Source organism: Pelodiscus sinensis, chromosome 24 (genome assembly GCF_052426305.1).
Source record: "Pelodiscus sinensis isolate ZL-2025 chromosome 24, ASM5242630v1, whole genome shotgun sequence".
Taxonomy (NCBI): Eukaryota; Metazoa; Chordata; order Testudines; family Trionychidae; genus Pelodiscus; species Pelodiscus sinensis.
This window is the reverse complement of record NC_143075.1, coordinates 11,723,147-11,748,192: the sequence shown is the minus strand read 5'-3', so window position 1 is coordinate 11,748,192 and position 25,046 is coordinate 11,723,147. Positions and strand designations below refer to the sequence as shown.

Below are 25,046 nucleotides of genomic sequence, written 5' to 3'. Positions count from 1 at the left end.
TGGCTGTGGTAATTTTAGATAGCCGCTGTGTCTTACGAGGCAAAAAGACAACATGCTGAACACTACCACATCCACACTATTCCACACAGCACACGCTGCCATATTGATACACAATGCATGCCAAAGGCTACCAGATCCCCACCTCTGGGTTTCTCTTTGAGCCACTTACGGATGTTGCATCTGATCAGATCCTGTTTAAATTATCACACTACAGACAGACCGCATAATGCCATTTCAGCCTACTTAAATACTTCTCGTCCCTCAGTTGTTCAGTCTCTGATTTGGGAGAATGACTTTTCTACTTTACATGTGGGAACTCAAGAACAGCCACGCCAGACTAGGCCAGTGATCTGTCTGGTCAGCAGCCCTGCTCTGCCAACAGCCAGCATTAGATGCTTCAGAGAAAGGGGCACGAAACCCTGCAATGGACAATTTGGACCAGCCTGACCCACAGGAGTTTTGCTTCCTGACCCATATCAGCCCTGAAGCATAAAGGTGATTATTTTTTCTTTAGCCTTCTCTCTCTATGAATATATTCTTTTGCCAGTGAAGTGCCTACATGTGGTTATATGTATTAAAATATGTATCACAGCATACATATCTAGAGGAGAGGGTGTATATTTTACATGCACATATACACAGTATTTTAGCTACTGTGTCATCAACCCCTTTCATCAGTCTTAGTGTACCCATCCAGGAATTTATATTGTGCTCATCATCATGGTTGCTCAACCCATGTCATCTTTAGACACACACTTTGTACATATATTGTACACACACAATGAGTATGTATGTACATATATACCACACACAGAGTTGTGCATGTTTTTATGCACAGTACATATTTACACTCACACGCTAGAAATAATCATTTGCTTTGGTATGAAGTATTTCCACAGAGGCAGCCAAGGGCGTGAACATGGTGTTTACAGCAAAAATAATCAATTCCTCATTACTTTATGGTGGACCCTAAAGAAAATCACCAATAATTGAGGCAATTAAGCATCTACTACACCTGCAATTCCTCTTCCCCTCCCCCAAAGCATGCTGGCTGTTCTACGGTTCTTACACTCAGTGCACATAAAAGCAACGCCAGCACAGCAGAGAGCGCTCTTTCTAAAAAAAAAAAAAAATCAAATCGCTGGAAAGGTTTACCATAGTCCCCAAGTCTTTATGAATCTGCATGTGACCCTCCTCTGAACATGCACCCAGTGGCGGCTCCGTCACATCAGTATAACTAATGAGCAGCAACCTCCACGATTCACAGAGAGGAGCGACATGAAAGAGAAGCAAATACAGCAGAGATTGCAAAAACTGGGTGCATGACACCTCTGCCCTTTCCCCTCCTCCCCAGATCTCTCTCCACTTTTTTGGTTTTCACTATATTTCCCTCCCCCTGTCAACAGGCTGGGTTTTCACCCTGCTAAATAGAGACCCTGGGGACATGCACCCAGTCACATCTGGACTCACATGGGCAGGAGGCCTCTCTCTCCCCTGACGCCTATCCTGCTTCCTATGCACTGCAGGAGCCTGTCCCTCTAAGAGTCCCATCCATATACAAACTGCTTCTCCCCTTAAGGGAGCTGCGCCTTTCACTGCTCCCCATCCTGTTCTGCACCTTATGCTGGATTCTCTGTACCCCCCGGGACACTTTCCCCAGTGAGTCCCTGCCATTTATACCCCCTCCCCATGTTATACAGGCCCACCCCCAGCTTGTTCTGCTCCCTGTGCAATAGAGCAGCCTTCTCCCCCACAAACAGCCCCTCTCCTATTGTGCACCCTCAATGTTGCCCCCCCAAATTCTATTCGTAAGGAGGAACAATACCCTCTCCCACTGGATCCCTCCCGTCTCCTCCCCGGGAGGATTCCAAGGTCAACAGCTCAGGCAGATGTTCTGCTGCTGCTTCCACACCCAGGAGGGAGGGGGGTGGCCAATCCCCACCTGAGAGCAGAGCGGAGCTGAGCCAAAGGCTGCTCAAGCAGCACGTGCCAAGCTGCTGGCTGCTGCTTCGTGCGGCAGAGCACGGGCCAGGAAGCAGCAAATCCCGCTGGAAGTGGGAGCACCACCCCTGGTGGGGACAGGAGGCGGCACATGTTCCAGCTTGGGGATGGGGTGCACCTCCAGGATGGGGGAAGGAGGCAATACACAGTCCCCTCAGCACAGCTGGGAGTGGTGCACCCCCACGGAGAGGGCAGAAAGCAGGAGACAGCCCCTGGGTACAGCTGAGGGATGGGGGCGAGTCTCAGTCCGAGGTGGAGGCAGGAGGGGTACCTATTCCAGCTGGAGGACAGGGCAAAAGCCTGGCTCTTCTGGGCCACCTGCCTCTTGCACTGGCAGCTTTGGGGTACCCAGGGGGCCAGAGCCTGCAAACACACATTTGCTTAACCCGGCTCAGGGGAGCAATCCTACCGAGCCGTAAAAGCAAACTCCAGAGGGGAGCGAGCCGCGCTTGGCTCCCCCTCGGGCTGCCTGGTCATTAAGGAAGCTGTGGAAATAAGTGGTCGCTGTGATCAAAGCAGCCATGTCCCCTCCCCACCTCAGCCCTCCAAGCGGGTCCTATCATAAGCACACACAACACGGACTTTGTGGCTGTGCATGCGAAGTCATTCATTTGCTACACTAATTAGCCACACTTCTCCTTTTGCAATTAATTGCTTTCCGATTACAGGGCCTGGGAAAGAGAGGGGGGGGAGGGGGCTGGCATTTTGCTTTATTTTCCCCCTGCTGCTGGCAGAACTAGATTGCCTTTAGTGTTCATTTTGCACTTTAAGCCTTCCTCCGAGCGAGTGAACTGTTTGTATGAGCCCAGCCCCCTTCAGTAACCTGCTCTCCTGGGCCCCAAACGCCTTGCTGTTTGTTAGGCATTAGTTAACAAGGAAGGTATTTTAGTTAGTGACAGTTAACCCAGGGAATCTCACCGTTCTCCATGCTAACCTATTCCAGGGAGATTATAGTCACTGTAAACCCTAATGAGCACTTAACTACTGCAATATTTAATTAAAAAAAAAAAAGGTGGGGGAGAGTGGGGCTTTGAACAGCAGCTAATTAACAGAAAATTGCTAATTTCCTAGCTATTAATGGCTGATTTTCCACTGGCTGAATGCAGGCTGGGATCGGTCTGTGCAAAACTGAACCACAAATGGAAAGATGATGATGCTGTCAACGGGGAAGGGGCTCCCATGCCAAACGCCTCGTCTCTGGCTAGGAATGGGAAGCATTTCTATTCCAGTCCAGCTCTCGGCCTCTCAGGAGCGAGCCACAAAAATGCTGAGCCAGTTGCAGATGCTGCTGAGGTCAATTAAGGAAAAAAGGGAATGGGGGAGGCAGGCAGAGCTCTCTCTTTTGCCCCCATTACAACCACAGAGACCACCAGACTGGACCAGGTTCATCTAGCCCAATATCCCTGTGTCTGACACTGACCAGTGCCAGATGCTTCTGAGAAAGCTGCAAGACCCCCAGAGTGGGCCACAAGGGGGTAAAAGGTGCCCAATGAACGCTTGTCCTTATCCCTAATAATCAAGAGGCAGGTTAAAACCCTGAAACGTGATTTTATCTCCTCCCAATATTACTTTTGTTAGCATTAATTATAACCCTGGATATTCTTGTTATTTGTATAAATGTCCAGCCTTGGTAAGTTCTTAGCCTCACTGACTTCCTGTGGCAATGAGTTCCACAGTTCTATTATAAACGCTGTGTGAAAAAGTGTTTCCTCATCCAGTTTTAATTTGCCACGTCTCATTTGCCTTTACGCCCCCTTGCTCTGAGACAGATAGGAGCAACTAAGTCTGGGCTGAAATTTTCAAAGCAAAATGAACGGTAGATGTGTTTCTACATCACTTAGACCACTTTGAAAATCCTGCCTCTGGCTCACGCCAAGCCCGCAGGGTCGTGCTCTGCTTCGGCCAGCCAAGACCATAACTTGACACAGAAAAGCCAATACAGACACTGGTGACATTCTGCTCGTTAGAACCAAGGCTAATAAAAGGATGGGACTTGTGCACGGCTGGTAAGACATGACACCGCTGCTATTGGAAAAGAACAGGTCCTACCCTGCACCTGTGGCCCTGGCCGCTCAGAAGACTCCTGCAAATGGCATGGGTTCACTGGAGGAGACTCTAAGATCACTTCTTGCTCACTTTTCCTGCCATGATGAGGGAACCTGCTCTTACCTCAGAAATAAAGCGCAAGGCAAAGGTGCAGCAGGGAGGTTGGCGAATGCTCTCTTCTTTCCCCCGCCAAGCCTGGCACTCCCTGGAGCACAGCAGACTGCTCCCCTGACTGGCCCCAGCTTATGCAGGACCTGGTGTTTTCCGGCACCCAGTGCAGTTGAGGAACACAGCAGGCAGGGCCAGGAACTCAGGAATCCGGCTGGCAGGTCAGACTCATGTTTGAGGGCCCTGGTGGATCACGGCCCAGGGAGTCACATCTTCTGAGTGTCGAAAGGGCTTCACAACATGTCCGTACAACAGCGCATTTCACGCCGCCAGCCTGCCTTGGTCTATCAGGCTTCCCCCGTCACTCTCCACAAGGAGGTTGGTGCCACTGGGCTTCACAGGCCCAAGCATACATCCGACGCGGCTCTCCCCAGATACCCACTCCAGCCTCCACCCCTGCAGCCGGGTGTGGCTCCCTTTGGGCAGGGGCCAATGCTCATCTCAGAGACAGCTCCTTGACCCAGGGCAGCCTACTGTACTGTTGCGTTCAGCACGATTTTCTGGCATGCAGGCAAGTGGCTGGAGCAAAACAGGGGTGGTTGGTAGAGGTGACCAGAACCAGGAGAGGAAGGGCTGGCCTTACTGTATATCTCCAGTCATCATACTGATATGGCCCCATCTCAAAGCACCTTACAGAACTATTGAAAATAAGGCTCCTCCAACAATGCAGGCAGCAAGATGGGGGCAGAGTCAAGACTAGAACCCAGGGGTCCTGGACTCCCACTTGCCTGTGCCTCTCAATTACATGTGCTATTAACCCTTTGGAAGCCCCTGAGACCTTCTCCTAAAGCATTCAAGCCCAGAGTTGGGGAGAGCTGTAGGTATTCGCCAATTCTGGTTGTGCATTTTATTCTTCCTGCTCCTCCTTACCACTAAGGACACCTGCAAAATCCATTCATTTAAACATATGGCTGATAGTTCAGAGAACGTTTGCCTTTCCCTCCCATTCTACGGATGAGCAACATCTGCAAAGAACGCAGGATTTCCTCCACTTCTGTGGCTTAATTCCCCAGCCAATGTCAGAATTTACTCTGACACATCACAGCCACCATCCCATGTGGGAGGTCAGAACTTGAAATGGGGGAGGTGAGAAAGAGGACCTAGTGAGCTCTCAAAAAGACAAATATCCTGTTTTGCTCAAAATGCCCCTACCAATAAATGGAAATAAAACAGTCGGGAAGCAGGAGATAAATACAAGCCTTTCTAAAAGAAGAACTGGACTGCTTTCGGAGTTGTCCAGTGGGGTTTTAAGCATGTTCTGTCGCGGACCCCTAGTGGTCACCTGGTGAGTTACAGCACCCTATATTCTCTACGGATCAAAAGTTTCTTGCCCCCATCCAAACCTGGGCAGTCATTAAAAACCAGCAATTGCGGGGCCTACCTAGTACATAGTGAGGATAAATACAGTACAGACTGTGAGGTACATATCAGTACTATGTCACTGTAGGGCAGGCCATGCCATTATCCCTGTTGTACAGAAGGGGAAGACGACACAGAGACACAGGGGACCTGTGTTTGAAAGCTACCTCAGAATTCCTTGCCACGGTTGAATCTCAGGCATATCACGGTAGCATTTGAACACCCCCTGCTGCTAACGCATCAGAGCGCCACTGGCCAGGCAGTGTCCCCAGCAAAAGGAAGGCCTGACAGGAGGGTGGGGGGTTAAGGGAGGGAGATGAAGGCTAGTGGGGAATTCAGAATGAGCTGGAGAGAAGTGAAGCAAAAAGACATGGAGAGAGGGGGGAAAAGGCTCAAAATCAGCTTCCTATGCTGACTGGAAAGCCTCAGAAGGAAACACCATACCATTCTCTCGCCACGCCCCTAAGTCTGACAGGCCTTGCTCAGCCATAATGCAACTGCTCCAAGTCAGAGCTGCGCCATCTTACACCGCAGATGAATCTGGCCCCACCTCTCTGCAACAGACAATCAAACCCCTAACACCTCATACCTCGTGCACAGAATCCACCGCTCTCCTCGTCGGAGTCGCTCTCCAGGTCAAAGAGGTCTTTGAATTCTTTCTTGTCGTCCTCCTTCCTGTCCTCCAGCCGCTTGCGTTTGATTTCTGGGAGGTTCAAGTCGTCGAGCTAGATGGGCCAAAAAGCAATTAAATCAGGTTTCAAAATGGCCTCTGATTTCCAAGGGGTCCCCAAGATGCCGCTGAGCTTCATCCCCAGTACCTTGGCTTTGCACTGCCACTACAGCCCACAGGACCTGTCGGCAAAGGACTATTACACCTGTCCCCCGTACAGGAAGCAGCAAACATGCCCAGGAGACAGTAACAAACGAATATCGCCACTCCTGTGACCCCAGCATGAAACAGCTGCTGCCAGCGGTCCCCCTGCAGGAAGTGGCTCTGTCATTCCCAGGTACAAAAAGGGACATAACTAGCACACACACACCCCAATACAAAATGTGTAGCCCTGGTGAGCAGACAGCCTTCCGCAGGTGGACAGCCTGACCTTAGTAGATCTCCACCGACCGGATTTCCAGCTTCGCTTGCCCCGAGAGCTCTGCTGGTTACATCTCACCAAGGTACGATTTAGGCTGCCTCTGTACTGGTTGCCTAGGCTAGGTAGCACCAAATGAGCTGTGATTATGGAGGGAGGAGGGTGTGCGCTTTACCTTCCCCTGCAGCACATGGCTTATTTGCCGAGATTATCAGGTTCCATCTTGCCACTGCAGGGGCCCTGGGTACCGGTTCCCCTCAGCCTGTCCTGTCCTGTTTAATGTCTAGTTTCCAGTGGGCTCAGTCTCATGCTGGGTTTAGTGCCTAGGCAGCGTTACTGGCCTGTGACAAACAGGGGGTCCCCACTGCCTTTCAATTCTACGACTCTGCAAACCAAATCCGACCCGCTCACCGACCACCAGCTACGCCCCCTGGGGAACCACTCACATCAATCCTTCCTGCAGCTACTAACGACTCACTCTCCCAGCTCCCACCCACCACGCCACCCCTGAGACACCCCTCTCTGGGCAGAGCCCCTTTGGCTCGTTTCCCCAGCCTCCTTCACTGCTGTGGTCCCCAGCTGGACAATACTGATATCAGGAGCACAGCACTCCCGGGCAATGACCAAGAACACCAGGATGGAAATGCAGAGGCTGACCAGGCAGCCCTGAACCACCACCCACTTGCAGGTTTTAAATGATCTCCCACCTCCCCATACAATACAGAGGGGCCTGCTCCCCCAGGGCTCCTTCAGATGCCTCCCGAGTCACCTATGTGTTGCAAGGACATGCAGAGAGAACAGCACATGACTGGCTTTAAAACAGCAGCCGTTGCGCACCATGGAATGGACTTGGGTAGCCACCCCCAGCGGGAGCTGCAAGCAGGAGTCAGCTGCCCTGAGTTGACCCAACCATCACGTCTGTCTTATCTGCCCACTTCCTCAGAGCTGCCGTTTGCACTATCCTAGGGGGCCGCTAGGGTAGAAGCTTTGAGAGCTCATGCAGCTCCAGGGGCAATAAAGGTTCATGCCCGCTCGCTGCAGGCTAGCCACAGGGAGCAGTTTTGCCTCACAGCACTTCCTTGGGTGGGGAGAAGGTGGGGACGCTGACCCCATAGAAGGCCACAAGCCCTGCACATGCAGGAGAAATCACAGTCCATGCTCCCCTCACCTGGATCTAGGGGTGTGAAAGGTTAACCGATAAGCATCACCCTGGATGAGTAATGTTTACTGGCTCCAGTTAGCAGCTGAGGGCTGGAGCAGCTTGCCTCCCACCATGGGCAGGGGGCTGCTCCAGCCCCACAGGGCCCAACGCAGAGAAGCGGCTGCTCCAACCAGGCTGGAGAAGCCCCTGCCTGCGGTGGGAGCAGAGGGGGAAGGGGAGACGCTCCAGCCCACCTCCCACCCTTAATATGTTAACCAGTTAAACTTCACCTTTCACCGGTTAACCAATTTCACAGGATTTTACATCCCCAGCCGGATCCTGTGATTTCTGCCTCCAACCCCAGCACACGGCCCTGAAACCACAGCCCATAGTGTGTCACTGCTGAGCGTGGATGTACACACCCCATCAGCCCCTGCTCGCTGCGACTGTCTTTGCTTTGCACTCACCCTGACTGCACAACTCCACAGCTCACAGGAGGGATTCCTGTGGAGGGGCAAGTCAACATCACCACTGTTTTCCTTCCAACCATGCCCGCAAGGGAAAGCGAATCCATGTATTGTCTGGGAGGCTACTAGCGTTCCCGGCAGCTGTGCACTTGGGCAGCCACCCAGTCCTTGCTGGAAGCAAGGCAACTGAGGACATGTCTACACTGCAGTTGAAGTGTGCGCCTGCAGCCCATGTAGATGCACCCAAGCGAGCATCACTTCAGCTCGCTGGGGGACTGGCAGCAGTGATGCCGTAGCAGCCCGAGCATCAGAAGAGGCTGGGCAAACTTGCCTGGAACCCTGGTAACCATTCGGGCAGCTGGCCCATGTGGCTACAGCTTCCCTGCTACCTGTGTGAGTGAAGTCACAGGTAGGTCTCTGGGAGCTGCCCCTGGCCACCGTGCAGAGCAGTCCTTCCAAGCACACACAGGAGCCTGAAGGAGGGTGCAGCACTGCTTCGTATTTAGAAACGAAGGTGGGGGGCTGGCTTTCACCCTGCATCTCTGTGCATCTCTGTGCACTAACTTTCCACCTAGCCTACTGCAGTCAAGAAAAAACTAGACAGTGGTCCATGTGGCCAGGTGTGCACAGAGAGCAGGGGACTCATGACTGTACCTACAGGCGTGTTTGTGAAGCGTGCAAACACCACAGGGTTCAAAACTGGCTCTTTGCCGTTCTGTTACTCTCCATCTTTTGCAGCGTGCCTGGGAAGGCGCCCTCGCCAAACTCCCCAGAAAATGCCTGAGTTTCTTTCCTCTGTATATCCTGCAGGCTCAATGTGCCAACACAGATGTGAAGTTTAAACTGGCTTTGCTCATTGTGCTAGGCACTGTTCAAACACATCATGCTGCCCCATTTCCCAGGGTCACTGGAAACCTCTGGGACTTTCTTGCAAGGCTTATTGTTTAGCTTACTGCAGAACAACGTTATTGGTGAAAGCTATCAACTTCCTCAGCTACATCATAAATACGTTAGAGCTCTCTAGTCCCAGCCCCAATCTCTAGGGCAGCGTTTCTCAACCAGTTGGTATCTTCAGGGGTACTGGAGAGAAGTCTGGGTGGTACGTTAACACCACTGAAATTTGGAGAAAACTGAATTTTTGTTTTAAGTTTTACAGCGCTTTATTATTTTTGTACTTTTTACACCCAAAAATGTCATCACCCACCCAGCTACGATTAAGTTGTTTAAACCAGTGGTCCTCAACCTTTTGGGGCTGCCAGGCACTCGGGGGCGGGGCCACTCACACGCCCGGGGTGGGGCCGCCCATATGCCATGCGCCCGGGGTCGGAACAGCCTATGTCCCGCACACCCGTGGCAGGGCCACCATCGCCCATGCACTGCGCACCCATGCACTGCGTGCCCATGCACGCCTGGGAATGGGACTGGCCCCGATCACTTGGCGGGCGCACAGAAATGGGACCACCGGTTTAAACAAATGTGTTGCAATGCGATTTTGTGTGTCTGAAAACTGTAGGTACTGGGGGGTACTTTTAATTCTTTGTGTAAAGGGGTACTTTATAAAAAAGGTTGAGAAGCACTGTTCTAGGGCATACGGTTAGCTTCACTACACATTGGGCAGCAGTTGGTAATTAATAGAGCCCTGTGCAATACAAAATTAGTATCTGCATCCGTATCCACAAAAAATGAGCTGCGGATACCCGTGGATATCTGCAAATCTGCAGGGTTTTTAAGATACAAAATTTGTATCTGCATCCACAAAAATGAGCTATGGATATCCACATCCACAGATATCCATGGATATAAAGTGAATCTCTGCAGACCAGCAAGGCTTTAGTTATTAAGACGCAGTTTCCTACCACGTAGCTACTCAAAGCGTTAGCCGGGGGCTAGGAGAGCTGAATCTCACATTTCAGCATCTTAAGATGTCTTACTCCCAAGTCCGCCAAAGACTGACAAAGTCTTTCAGGAAAGGGGAATACCCGGACCATGTTTTCATAATACAAACAGGGACAAATTAGGAGCTAAAAATTTGGTTTGCTAAATATTGATTATGAAATGCAAAATAATCCATTTGCAGTTTTATTTTCTTCCCCTCATTGCATTCTGAGCTCAAATTCGGGCCTGTTTCCAGGGATATGTTGCTTGAGAGTTTACGTGGAATCAGAGCTCGCTTTGAATAAAATTTTCCTCACACACTAAGTACATGGGAATCTGCTCTCTCAAAATAACGGGGGGTTGGGGGGGAGCTATGTTAATCAACATATTGCATATCACTTTCAAGTGTCAGCTCTTAATATGGGTTTGTTCAGCACCTGGCACGATGGGGCCCTCAGCTCAGTCAGGGACAAACAACAACAGCCTAGGTTTTAAAAAATGGCTCCGGATTTCGCGTCACCATTTCTGGGGCGCCTCTCCTGACACACTTTTACAAGGATGCCATTTTGAGAACCTACTGGGTCCCCAGCCTCTTAGAAAACAACTCCTTCACAGTGGGTCACGTTAGGCCTCTCAAGATGAAGGGGCCCCCTCCCCTCCAATGGCAGTTGCTTTCGAGAACGGACATCAACACGAACAGGAGGCAGACCCAGGATTCCCCTGCAGCTGGTGCCTCAGATGGGGCAGCGAGTGGGTCATTCTGGGGCCAGCCCAGCTTGGGAGCCGCCATCTTCAGAATCCCATGAAGCTGGGTGCGCTGCCTGAAGCCACTTGGGGGTGGGGGGGAGGGGATAGGAATCAGAGTTGTTTGATGAGGCCAGTTTCCCCTCAGAACAAGGCTGATTTTTTTCAATGGCCGTTAATGGGACTTGGATTTTTCTCAGCCCTAATGGGCCTCCTGGCGCTCAGCGTCCCGTAGGGGAGCACAATGCTGCATCATTAAGCCAGCCGCCCTCACGGAGGGAGACAACAGCCCCATTCAAAGCACAGAGATCTTCAGGCCAAGACAGGCCTTTCTGAAGTCTCACTTGAAATTCACCCTTCCCTGCCCTCTGTCTATTCATCCTGTGCTCCTTTGGGACTGAAACAAAGCCCTGTCACTTCTCTTTGACCACTTCCCCCGGCTCTAGGAGTCTACCCGTTCACCCTCGCTGCCGGAAACCCTCAAGGGGAATCTCACACCTAGACGCTCCCTGCTGCCCAGGGAAAAACTCGTGTGCTTCCTGTGCCTTTGCACAGGGCTTGTTCTTGTCTACACTGAAGTCTTGTCTCACTGTCAGCCATCAACTGCCTAGGTAGCTGCAGCTGCGTGGGCAAGGCAAGCCAGGGCTGGCACCGGGAGAACCAGTGTTCCACTGAGGCCAGCGATTCCTAGCAGAAGTCACAAGCTGATACCGTTTCAAATGCTACGTTCTAGCTCCCAAACCGAACCGCCTGTAAACGGTGCCCCCCATTCCACCGGAACTGCTGCACAAGCAGGCCTGCTGCCCTGTGGGCGTCTTCCACCCTGGAGCAAGAGTCTGAAAGCATCGAGGATCTCCTAGGTCTCCTCCCACCCGCTGTGACTTGGCTGGGAGCCAACCCGCACCATGTCCTATCAACCATTCTAATTATCCCCACCATACCCTGGAGACGCCAATTAGATTCGTTTCCTGCTCCCCAGACGAGCATCCCAGCTCAACCATTTAAATCATATTAGCATATAGACAGCTTTACTCTGTGGTCCTAACATGAATGAGCCCCCGGTTCCAGCTTCCAAAGGCTGAGTGCTGTGCCCAGCGCGGCAGGCAGAGCGGTCACACATGGGATGGAACAGAGGGAAGAGGCTCTCAGACCATTAGCTACATAGGCAGGTGTGAGTTCTCTGCCTTTCGTTCCACAATGTCCCCTTAACTGGCGTGTTCCCCCAGGGGAAGTTCTGCTGAGCCCGTTCTGCAGTGGCTGGTTACGAAGGCAAGGCCTGTGCAGAGAGGCCAATCTTTAAAAACGAGAATTTCTGGAATTTGCAAAGTGCCGTAGTTAAGGGGCGACTGGCACTGGCCCTACGCTTGCCCACCCTGGAGAGTTGCACCCTTTGACTTTTCTGTGACATCCCTATGCAGTGAGATTGTACATTCCTTGGGCAGAGATCATCTTCTGTCCTGGGTTTGCTCAGCAAAGTGCTGGCCCCGGGCTGAGCTCAGTGGTGCTATCGTAACCCAAGCAATAAATACTCATAAAAAGTGATCAGGAGCAGGGATGTTAAAAATCGTGCATTAAGGTAACCATGCAATAGGGATGAGGATGTGTAGACGTGTACGTGGTTAACCAATGAGCCTGGGCTCATTCATGGTTACAGGCAGGGTCCCGGTACGCAAAGGGGGCTGCCTGACACACACCCCTGACCCCGCGCTGCTGCCTCTGTACTGGTGTATTAGCTTTATGCTGCAGAGCTCACAGCGAAGCCTCCTCGGGAGCAGGACCGCCAGCTGTGTGTCACCGAGACCACCAACCAATAAGCATCAGCTTATCGGATAAATGGTTATTCGGTTATATTCTATCGTCCCTAATCAGGAGGGGGTAAGAGGCAAGTTCTCATGCCCCGAGAGCCCTCTTGTGGCCAGCGGTCACTCTGCGGCACCCTTCCTCTGCTTTACCCACTTCAGGGCCCATTACTAACCCATTACCCAGCTAGTTCAAAAAAATCCCAGGCAGTAGACTCTGGCCCTCTAAGCCAATTAATTCAGTTTCTCTCTCCTGATCAACACAATCCACAACCTCACACAGTCTTCCTCCAGCCGGCCCTTTGCTGTCTCTGCCAGGTCTCCCTGCCTGGAGAGTTTCCTTCCATTCTCCCTGCTTGTCAGCTTTTCCCTGCTGGTTCCCAGCAGGAGCCTGTATCTGCACACCTAGCTGCAGTCTCTTGGACTCCCCCCCCCTCCCTTCACTGCAGCTTCCTGCTTTTTTTAAACACAGGGATCACCTGATTCAGCGCAGGTGCGGCTCATCCTGTCACCTGGGCCGGCGTAGTGCAGGACAAGCTGCCGCGTTACACAGAGTGACAGCCAGACAAGAGCCAGTGGCATCAAGAGAATCCAGTGACCCAATTCCCGGGCTAGCTGAGTAGCAGTCCCCAGCCAGGTGCACCTGGCTTTTCTGTAGTCCTGTACAGACTCACTGCATCAGCTAAAGACAAGCTAACTAGGAGGGTGGCAATATGTTTTCCCACTGATCCGGTTTTCTGATCTTCCGCACCCCATTGCAAAGATTTATTTCCTCCTAGACACCACCTCCGTTAATAACAGCAGCAAAATGACTGGCTCTGTTTTAAAAGGAGGGTTTTGCCCTTTGCCAACCCCTTCCAACTGAGGATATCAACATACTTTGGACGACAAACTTAGGCTGGTGAGGTAGGTCACCCCAGTGATAGGTGTATTCATATTTATATGCATATTTTCATAAAGAATATGAAATTCACTAACTCCCACATGCTTTATGCAAAATATTACATATAACTTATCATTGGAGAACTTGTAATCCCGTGAATGTGTGTATTCTATTTGTGTGCATGTATTGTTCTTGTATTTGAAGTTAAAAATATGAAGCATAAATCTGTTTACCGATCTAGCCATAAGTGAGGGCGATTAGTGGTACTTGAGGAAATTAACAGCTCTGTATTTGAGACAATGAGCTATGAACAATGTTTGCTGCTGCCCAGGGAATGCCACCCAGATGATTAGCAAAGTGCCCACAAATAGGATTTTGTTTCTATTGGTGGTGCACATTTGCACGTGCTTTGGTGCACATAGAAAAATGTATTCTACACACGAATAGAAATGAGAGGGCACATCAGCTGTGGATAGTCTTCTCTCTCCTCTGAGATTGGACAATAATGGTTGGTCCTGCAAAGGCATGTGACCAGGCCACTTGACGCTGGAAATGATTTTGGATGTTATACTTTTCCATTCAAGGCGAAAAACGTTTCTGAATACAAAGATTCCCACCTTGGGCAAAATCTATATAAAAGGTATGAAATCAAACAATAGGGGTTGCTGCCAGATTCCAGGAGACCCCGGCTACTCCCTAAGATGACTACTGGAAACATCTAAACTGAACAGGGAGAAGGATAAAGCCCAACCTGGAAGGCTGCCTCGCTTATGAGAAAAGGTGATTAGTGCAGATATAAAACCACATCTGCAAAAATGATCTGCGGATATCCGCGGATATAAAGTGGATATCCACAAACTGCAGGGTTCTAGATACAAAATTTGTATCTGCATCCACAAATGCAGACATCCATAGATATAAAGTGGATATCTGCAGGGCTCTAGTGATTAGAACTATTAGGGTACTCAATTGCCTCCAACCAGTTTCTTAGAGTATTATGCTTAGCTGGTGTGCTTTGTTTAATTTTGTACTTTGATCTGTCTACTATCGCTTGTAACCATTTAAATCCTACTTTTATTAAATATAAAAATTGTGTTTGTTTATTAATAAACCCAGTGTAAATACCGGGGGGGGGGGGAGGACAGCAGGTGTGCATCTCTCTCTTTCGTTGATAAAAGGGGTGAACAACTTGTGAGCTCACTCTCTATAAACTTTATGCAGAGTAAGGCCAAGTCATCTGAGGTTTTGGCTGAACCTTCCCAGAGCTGAGTGGACGTCAGTGTCTGTGCTGCTCTGCTTTGGGCCGTGACCCCCAACCCTGTCCCATCACTGGGGGAAATCAAAAGGTCAGACTGAGCAGGATGGGGTGGTGGGGTGTCCCAGAGAGCAAGTAGGCAGGCTCAGTGGTTTTTCAGCCCATCAAGCGATAGTCTCAAGGAGATTTCTGTCATCAAACCCATTTGACTGGAGGGGAACCAAGGCATGGAGCAGCCAAGTGACCTCTCTAAAGTCAGCTAGGAAGTCCAGAGGCAGAGCTGGGAACGGGTTTCTCATGCTCTGACCCCTTTCCTGTGCATGTAGGTGCATGACACCCGTGTGGCAAGAAGAGAGACGACGGCATCCTCCGAACAGACAGCTGCCAATGTGCATAATGCAACTGCTCAAATAAAGCCAATTCTGACCATTTCTCTTCTTCACACACTCCGGCCACTGCTCTTTCCCTACCCTGACCCTCTGCTTCTACCCCTTTGTCACCAGGAAAGGCCCGACAGATGCTGGCAAATGCCTGGTCCAACCACCACCCAGCCAGCCAGCCTAGCGTCCCCACCTCTGAAACGAAGAGTGGTGGAAGAACCACTGAATGCTTCAAGGACTTGGCCAGCCACTGGCTAAACTTCTCTGCCCTTCAACCCTCCCTCATGGCAATGGAGCCACTGAGATCTGCACCGGCTGACGATCCAGCCCACTAGACTTATTTTCAGGGCTCGTTCCCAGGAAGTGGGTCCCTAAATAATTTATTTTTGCTCCACGGAGGAGTGTTGAGCTTGCACCCTTGTCACTCTGCTAAGAGCGAATCCTCCCCCTCTCCCCCACCATCCCCATTGGGATGCACTCTATGGGGGCAGGGAGTTAAATGACCCCTCCAGTAAATTCTGAATTAATTAGCATCCCTGAAAACAACCAAGACAAAAGACTACACTCTTGGTGACAGGGGCCGGTTGATCTGTGTTTGCACAGCACCTCGCACAGGCTACCCTGGACCATTTCTCTCATCAATCATTAGGCACCAAGGTTTAAATGGGCAGGGCCGAACTGCAACCCTTTTCCCCATTTTGGGGATTTCCTCTCAAATTCCAGAACCTCTTTCTGCAAAGGATTCTGGGATTGGTGCTGTCTGCTAATTGCTTCAACACTTGTCTTACAGAAATGAGCTCAACACAAATGCAAGTGCTCCAATGGCAGCTATATAAAGCGTTTTTTCCAGGACCTATTTAGTCCACCACTCTCATAATGGCGCAAACAAACCATTTGCCCCAAATCCTCCTTCCGCTCCACTTCATTATGTTGCTTATTATAATACAAAAAGATGGATGTACCCAGCAAAAAAGCTACATTAATCTCATCCAAGAGGTGCGGCCACCCAGCCAGGCCCTAACCACAGTGGAACAGACCCAGGAAAAAAGAGAAGTGAATGCATGTTCTCCAGAGACCGTTGGTTCTATGGCTCCCCGTTTAGGAGAACAAAGAATTTGCCTAAAGTGGAAGTCGTGCTTCCCATTCATGGCAGGAATTTCTACACTGAAGCACCTCAGCTGCAGCTGTTCGGTGCATGATAAAGCTACATAATCTGTATTCGTCCCCTCCCCCTATTCCCTCCGAGTCGCTACGTAGATATTAGCAGCTACACCAACGACAAAGCAGCCCAGCATATTTTGCCCTGGAGCCACCACTGTTGGGAAACGGTCGGTTCTGAAGGGCAGAGCGCGTCTACGGCACAGCAACTTGTGCTGTTCTTTCGTTTGGTGCAGCTTTTATTTCGCCAGGAGTCCTGCAAAGCTGCTCTGTTTCGCGAATGCGATGGTGATTTTAACCGATGCGGGTTGCCCAATGGGAGATCTCTCTTCCCATGGAAATGTACTAGAAGGCTATTGCGCCCGACTACTCTGTACAATGGTCCTTATTACACAGACCACCTCCCAGGCACAAAGTCTTCCCGAAACACTCCAAATCCCTGGCTCCCTAGCATGGGCTTCCGATGCTGTACTACAGGGAAGCATGGTCTAGTGGACAGGGCACCATACAGGAAATCAGGAAACCTGGGTTCTATATTTGGCTGCTGGCTGACCTTGGACAAGCCACTCCACTGCCCCGTGCCTCAGTTTCCCTATTTGTAGAAGGGGGATAATAAAGCCAGCCTCCTTTGAGGTCTACAGATGAAAGGCACTAGATACTGTTTCTAACTGACCCTGTGCATAAATAGCCCAAAGAGGGGCCTCTCGCTCTGTAATGAAAACAGGAATCTCCAAAACGCGCTACGCGGCTGGGTCTCAAAGCCTCAGCATGCAGGGTGGCTGGCCATAGCAGCCTATGGGTCTGGTCTAGGCTTCCCAAGACTATGGGGATGGGATGTGTACTGGGAGAGCCAGCTGCCCAACGTACTCTTCCATTCAAATCCTTCTTCTCGCTAGTGGAACCAAGCCATCTGGGGAAAACTTACCCGCAGCACTTCCCAGCCACAGACCCCGAAGGGCTTACAGGGAAGGCCAGTTATCGCTAGCCATGCTACAGGCAGGGAACAGGCAGGCGAGATGATCTGCCCTTGGTCACACAGGGAGTAGATAGCCACGTTGGAGGCAGAACCCAGGTGTTCCGACTCCTGCCCCGGGAGGCCGCCCACTGCACTCCATTGTGGAGGCAGTTGCCTGGCCAACATGGGTGCTTTGGCACCATTATCTCCTTTGAAAGCTAATCAGTGCATAGGAAAAGAGGCACGCCATCTGCACCGCTTCCCAGCTTTGTATTTAGAAGTGGAAGCCAAGCAAAGCCTCTAGCCAAAAGCCGGGAGACGTTTGCACTGGGTCTGAACTCAATAACTCAGCTTGATCTCTGCTTATAACTGCCCTCGGGATGAAGGCAAGTCAGCTGGCTACCATCGCCTGGCTACCCACAAGCAGTGCAGCTATCAGAGAGGGTCAGTCCCAGCCCATCCCTGTCCCACAAACCTGGGAAAAAACACTAGAGTGCCTTGGGGCCCCGATCCTGGCCCGGCAGGCATCCAGGCATAACAGGGAGCTGAATGATGTTCGTTCAGTGCTTAATTGGCTGGGGCCACCCAATCAAGCTCTCTGCCAGGAAGCATCCCAAGCCACGCCCCCTTCCAGGGCAAAGGTTTTTTGTCTTGCAGCCAGACCGGGGGCCTCCCACTGCACAGTTCAACAGGGAAACCGGTGACTTGCGGCCCTTACCCGTTCCTTGCCGCTGATTTCCAGCTGGATCTCCTTCTCCCGCAGCTTCTTCCACTGAGTGTAATACTTGGTCAGAGGCGTCCCCTCCTCCCTGACCTGCTTCTCCCATTGTTCCTGTGGGGGGAGGGAGGAAGGAGACAGACGTTACCCCTGCGCCAGAGGCGGACACAGCCAGGGCTCAGAGAAAGCTTTAAACAACACAGCCATGGAGCCAGTGGGCCCAAGTCTGACGCAGACTGCAGATCTGGGTAGCTCAGTCCTCTTCCAAACCACATGCCCACTGGGCCACCTGGGACCCTCGATTCTACCTCACCCAACTAGGACAGGGCAACGTGTGAGTTCAGAAGAGTCATTTAAGGCAACCCCAGGATCACATCCAGCATTATAGAGTATGTCACACGGCAAAAAGCCCCAACCAGCCCACAGTAGGGATATAGAATCCCGTTTAATTGGTTAACCAGGTACATGTAGTGTTTAACTGGTTAAAAGGGAGGCAGGGAGGGGGCATTCCAGCCCAGGCCCCCCCACCCACCTTGGTCAGTCTGAAGCAGCCTCCCCAGGCTTACCGCAGACAGGGCTCCTGCAGCCCATCCAGGGCAGCCCCTGTCTGTGACAGGCCTCACAGGTCTGGAGCAGTCCCCTGCCCATGGTATGTGAAGCGCTGCGTCAGCTCCCACCAGTTAACCAGGACAGGAAAGCCCCACCCATTTAACCTTTCACATCCCTACCCCGCATCTCAGCATCGGGGTCGACAGACCTGGGCTCACACACGGGCTTTACAAGTAGCCACAGAGCCGTTTCCGTTCAGGCTGGTGCTCAGGCTATGAGACCAGGCGAGGGGGTGGGACTCTGACCACAGGTCTGCAGATTTGGGTGTGGACACTGGCGCTAAAGACACCCATACAGACGTTCCTGCTCAGGGTCTGAGACTGGCTGCTGAGGGTCTGTTTGGGAGGGGGGGTTCCCCGCTTTGTAGATATATCCATTCACATAAAGGCAAGGGACAAGATTTTCCCGAAGTGACTAATTTTGGGAGCTCAGCTGGAAACCCCTGAAAGGGGCCCGATTCACAGGCACTCAGCACTTCCCGAAATCTGCACCCCTCAGACAAATATCGGAGGGGTGGCCGCGTTAGTCTCTAAGGTGCCACAGGACTCCTCGTTGTTTTTGTGGATACAGACTAACAGATTTATTTGGGCATTAGCTTTTGTGTGTCGGATGAAGTGGGGTTTTTGCCCACCAAAGCTTATACCCAAATAAAACTGTTACTCCCTCTCAAATGTCAACCTGGGCAGCCCAAAAATCACAGGTTGCTTTGGAAATCCTGACTGGGCATCCTGGCCTTTCTAGTCAGAGTTCAAACAAACACCATCTGTATCCAGAGCGGAGATACAGCCCATGAGCCACGGACAAGGGCCTGGCAAAGGAACAGATCTGCAGGGGAATGCTAGACACGCTCGGGGCCTTGGGGGCTGCCCCACACCCAGCAGCATTCATCCACTAGCACACGGGACAATGGTGGTCAAGCCAGAGGATTCAAGATTTGTTCCTAAATCCCTATTTTAGCCCCTAACAGAAGCAACATGATCCTCACTGGTCCGCAGCACTCGTTGGGCATTTCTGAAAAGTCAGGTCACTTCTATTTAGGGACCAATCATGACGCTCTTGGCCCCTGGATCTAAGCTTCTAGTACTCCAGGGACTGGAGCAGAAGAGACAAACACTTCAGCAGGATTTCTGTTCCTTTCTCTTCTCAGAGAAGAGAATTTGGTTCCCCCCAAACAAGTGTTTTGTATGCAGCTTTTTAACCAAAAAGCCCACCTGCATTTGCAAAGCGTAAGTCTGAAAGATGTGTGCCCAGTTTGTTTTTAATTCTACTGCTAAAGTGTTTTGGTTTTAAACAGAAATTCCCCAGCAGTGTCTGCCACCCAAATATAACATCACAGCCCAGCAAAGGCAGAAAGCGAGACTGACTAGTCTATGCTCCCTGTCCAAGAAGAGAGAAACAGAAGTCTCAAAGAGTGGGAAGTAAATTAAATGGTTAACATTTCTTTCGGCTTTGATCATCTGGTGTGTAATCAGTGAGAAGCCATATTAAACTAAAACTTTATTTTTAACCTGGCAATATTCCTTTACCTTAGATCCCACACAGATTGGTAGAGCCCTGTGAGGATACAAAATTTGTACCCACATCCGTATCCACCAAAATGATCCGCAGATATCTGCATCCACACCCACAGATGCAGATACCGCAGACAAAGTGGACAGCTGCAAATGTGTAGGGTCCTAAATACAAAACTTTTATTTGCATTCATAGCCACAAAAATGAGCTGCGGATATCCGTATCTACAGTGGATACCTGCAGATATAAAGCAGCTATTTGTGCATTTGCAAGGTTCTACAGATCAGAGCCCTTCTCATCTGAATTACAGGCATACCTGGAGGTGCTGCACAAGCGCACAATGAAAGGCAATCTAATGCAAGATGGGAGATAATCCGGGTGAATAACCATCAGAAGGAACAGGTGAAGGAGGACTAGGTAACCAGCGACGGGAATGCGTGTTTACACAGAGCCATTCAGGACCCGGAAGGAAAGGATTCTCCTCCAGACTCAAGTGTCACAAGCAAAGCCAGCGCACTTCGAGCAGTTGTGTGGCACGTCCTGATTCCACCCCCGGGAACGCACCGGCAATGCAGCAGAGGTGGCAGTTCAAATAAGCTTCCCCAGTGGCGTCGTTTTAAAAACATCACGCTTCCGTTTGTAAGAAAGTCAGGTTGGGCTTTTGGGAGCAGCTCATCACAACTCAGACGTGACAGCACACTTGGCTGTCGGTGCCAATCAGAGCACAGTCCGCCAGGGAAAAGCATGTTTAAAGAGGATTGCCTTGGTAAGACAGACAGATAAAGACAGCAGAGATACAACTGCTCCTTAATTCACAGCAGCCCAGATCCTCCGCTGGTGGAAGCTGGCAGGTATTCAAGGAAGACTTCACTGGGGCCCACTGATTTTCACTAGGGATGTAAAAGGTTAATTAGTAGGGGCTGAAGCAGCTCCCTGCCCACCCCAGGTAGGAGGCTGCTCCAGTCCCATGGGGCCTGCCAGAACAACTCCAATCCATGGAAGGTCCAGCCACCCCCAGCCTCCTGGCTGCAGGTTACACACTGGCTGCTGGGGAGCTGGCTGCAGTCCGCAGCGAAGCTTTCTCCCTGGGAGTGAGGCCGGCAGCAGAGCCTGCAGCATGGGCAACTGCTACCCATGTTTAGCAGTTACACGGCTACATTGTGAAACGTACTTTTATATCCCTAATTTCCACCAGCTCAAGATCTGGAGCAGGGAAAGGAAAACAAGGAGCACAGCCCTCTGGTACACAGCTCGTCACGGCCACATTCTAATGCTCTGGAATCTATTTCTTAGGGGGAGGGAGACAGTCTCCTTCTTAAAGCATCAGGGACGGCCACTTCTGGAGTTGGGACACGGAGAATACTCAGTGTCCCCTCCACCTGTCCCGTCACAGATACTTGGCTGGCTGGTTCTTGCTCGCGTGCTCAGGGAATCCCTGATCGCCCGCCGTATGCAGGGTCAGGAAGCACTTTTCTCCTAGATCAGACTGGCAGTGACCTTGGCTTTGGGGGGTGGAGGGGAGGGGTGTTTCACCTTCCTTTGCAGCATGGGACGCAGGTCATTTGCTGGGATTATCCCCTCATTGAACTCCTGAGGCCCTTCTTATTCTTTGTCTGTGGCACATCCTGGTTTAGTGTCCCCGGGGTTGCAACACTCTGATGCAATTCGGGTGGTTGGGTTTCGGGTGCAGATGCTGGGTGATGCTCTGGCCTGCGATACCCAGGTCAGACCAGAGGACCTGGCAGGGCCTCCTGAGCGATGCATCCAGGAAGCAGGAGCACAGCCTCACACCGAAAAGCTGCTCTCTCGTAATGATGGGCCTCAAGTTCCTACCATCCTTTTGGAGTGCTGGAAACACCGGACTCTGGACTGCGAGGCTTGAGCCCTAGCTGCTTGCCAGTTCCCTGCTTTGCTCTTCGACATGCTGCGGTCTCCGGTCTCATCACAAACAGCCGAAGTGACAGAGTGTCGCCCATATTCACCCATCAGGGCCGCGCCGGGCGTCCAGCCAGAACCGAGCACCTCCAAGCACAGATCATTCACCGGGAGGACTATTCTCATGGAGGGAGGCTCTATCTTCTGTCCGACATGCAGCGACATCTATTGTTTTAATGGGTGATGGGCCAAGAGGACACACGACAATAATGAAAATACTCCCCTTGATGTCTCATTCTGAACCTCAGCCGAAAGGCCGAGAGGGTCAGGCAAGGAGCCTGCCTCGGCTGCTGGTAATTCTCTGTCCCTCCAGCCCTATTAATTGCTTGGGACCAGGGGTGCAGAGCATGAAGGGGGGGCCCCCATCATACTACACCCCATACCACACACACTGAGGGCTCCTGCCCCAGAGAGCTTCAACCCAAGCATGGAGCAACAGGGAACCCAAGACTTGGGGAGCCCCAGGAAACGAGCCAGCATAGGATGCTGCTGCCAGTCATTCTGCATGAACTTCATGCATTAGATAGAAAAGCTCCAAGCAGTAGCTGTCATCTTTCTTCAGGGCACTTCCAAGACAGCGTCACGTTCTTAGGGCACTTTTAACATCCCGCATCTGAGCCGCAAACCCAATCCCGTAAGGAGCCAGCCGCACCACCACGACCAAGGTCTTGCTTATTCTTGATGTCGGCACCGCTCTAAGGACGGTGTCGCTCCTACAGAACAGCACCGACGGGTCCAGGACCCCTCTGGGGCACAGAGACCTTTTGTGCGTGGGCTTTACTCAAACCTGCAGCATGCTCAGATGCTACAGCATGGTGCAAGAACCAGGATGAATAAGACAGCCCATCTCCCTGTGTGGGGACAGAAGCAATTGCACTGGCCCTAGTCCTGCCCTCCCAGCTGGGAGTCTCGTCTCAGACTGTGTCCGGTGGTGGCAACTCCAGTGTCCCATGCAGCAGCTGGCCCCAGAGCCACAGATGTTCTTAGTAGCAAAGTTTTCTACATTTTTCCCGCTGGAAGTTCAGGCCAGTGCTTCTGTTCCTGCCCTGGCAGAAGGTAACAGCTGATCCCCATTCTCTGCAGGGTGCCTGTACGGTGGAAGGGTGAGGGGGGATACATTAGCTCTCCCTTCCCTCCTTTCTCTGAGCTATCCCTCCCTTAGGTCTCCTAACCGTTGCTCCCCTGACTCCTTCCACTGGGTTTGCAGCTCTCCCTGCCCTCTTTCCAGGAATCAGGAGACTCAGCATAAAGCAGAGGCTGATCACAAAGGACGAGAGGGGACGAGAGGGGGACAGCACCCTGGCTGTGCTGGGAAAGGTTTCAGGAGCAGCTCATTTTCACCGCGGTGGGTGTCACCGGGCAAAAGGGACAGCTACTGGGGCAAACACAGCTAGTTGTGCAGGAGACGGCGCTTTCTCAGGGGCCAGTCCAAGACCATGGAACAAACCTCCCCACCTTCCCATCCACGGGCCAGATCCGTATATCCGACCCGCCTTCTCTAACATCAACACAGCCGAGTGGAAACACAAAACAAAGCCCAGACGGCTCCCCGAGCAGAAGAATTACACGTGCCGTCGAGATGAGACAGAACGAACCCGCCGCTTACGGACGTGTTGGAAGGCGCTCAGCTCAGACAGCTTGCTGATAAGTGTGAGGCCAGAGCCTCTACTGGAGAGAGTAAGTTTATCCTGGCTTCAGACAGAGCGGCTCTCTCCACAGAGACGCCGCTCCAGGCGGCAGCGTGCTAATTCCTCTGCCTGCATTTCATGTCACTGGACCAGAGACCCCGTCCCGGTGCCAAGGAGTCTGTGCCAAGGAGTCTGCACGCTGCACTACGGGATTAAGAGTCAGCGGCAGGCTTCGTTCTCTGCCTGGCTCCCCCCCAGTAAAATTTTCATGAATGCATTAATCCTATTAGCTATCAGACTCGGCTTCTCAAAGCAGCCCAGGCTCTGGAATATTACACTTAAAAAAAGATTTCACTTGAGTCATCACCCTTGAATCAGAGTTGGATGAGGGCAAGCGAGCAAACATCCAGGGGGGCTACTCTCAAAGGTGGAAGGGGTGGCTTAGCAATCTAAGCATCGGGTTTGATGCCTCTACTCTCCCTTTGGCTGCAAGTTCAAATCCTGGCAGGTCCCTTTTTTTGCCCTTTAGAAGAAAACGCTCAAGGTCCCTGCAGCAGAGCAGGGAGGGGTGATGCTCCAAGTTTTCCCCAAACACACTCACGGGGGACTGCAGAAGCACGTTCATGACCCTTACTTCTATAGACCCATTCCCCACAAATCAATGTCTCTTAAAAAATTCTTCTTCTAGGGCAAGTGTTTCCCAATTGGTGCTCTGCGCTGGGGCTTTTTTTTTTTTTGCTTGATGAAACGCGGTGGGGGCGTTTTTGTTTTAAGGCAACCCTAGGGGTTCCGTGGCCCAATAAAATTGGGAAACACTGTTCTAGGCTAACCAGTTGCCGATGAATTGAACCAAAAGGCAGGCTGGCAAAAATACAGGCCCTAGAGCAGGGGTGGGCAATCATTTTTGCAAGGAGGCCACAATGAATTTTAGTATGTGGTCACCAGCTGGCTCCCCGCCTCCTGCAGAAGGCGTAGAGGCTGGGGCAGAAACAACGAGGCGGGGGACTAGCCTCCCCCCAGAGTTATTTGGGGCTGGAGGCTTTAAATTAAAAACACAGTGAAGGGCTCACCACTATTTAAAAGGCTTGCAGCTCCGGCCCCTGCTGGGATAGCGCCGCGACTGAGCCGTAAGCCATTTAAATAGGATCCTGCTGCCTGGGCCGCCGCCTGGAAATTTGGTGGCATGGTCAGCAGGACACAAATAGAAAGCAGCCAGATGCAGACCACTGACCGGATCAAAGTGTTAGGTGGGCCAGACCCGGCCCCCGGGTGGCATCTTGCCCAGCCCTGCACTAGAGAGAGAGTTTAGTTCTGACTGGATTTTT

At 51.5% G+C, this 25,046-nt stretch overlaps 1 protein-coding gene across 1 annotated transcript in view; it reads right to left on the bottom strand.

Moving 5' to 3' along the window:
• NOC2L (NOC2 like nucleolar associated transcriptional repressor) overlaps nt 1-25,046 on the bottom strand; it is a 90,995-nt gene that overhangs the window by 11,440 nt on the left and 54,509 nt on the right. Inside the window, exons 16-17 of the mRNA XM_025186660.3 lie at nt 18,038-18,151; nt 6,164-6,299 (exon numbers count right to left, since the gene is read on the bottom strand). Coding sequence (XP_025042445.3) covers nt 6,164-6,299; nt 18,038-18,151 — 250 coding nt within the window. The remainder of the gene's footprint in view (nt 1-6,163; nt 6,300-18,037; nt 18,152-25,046) is intronic.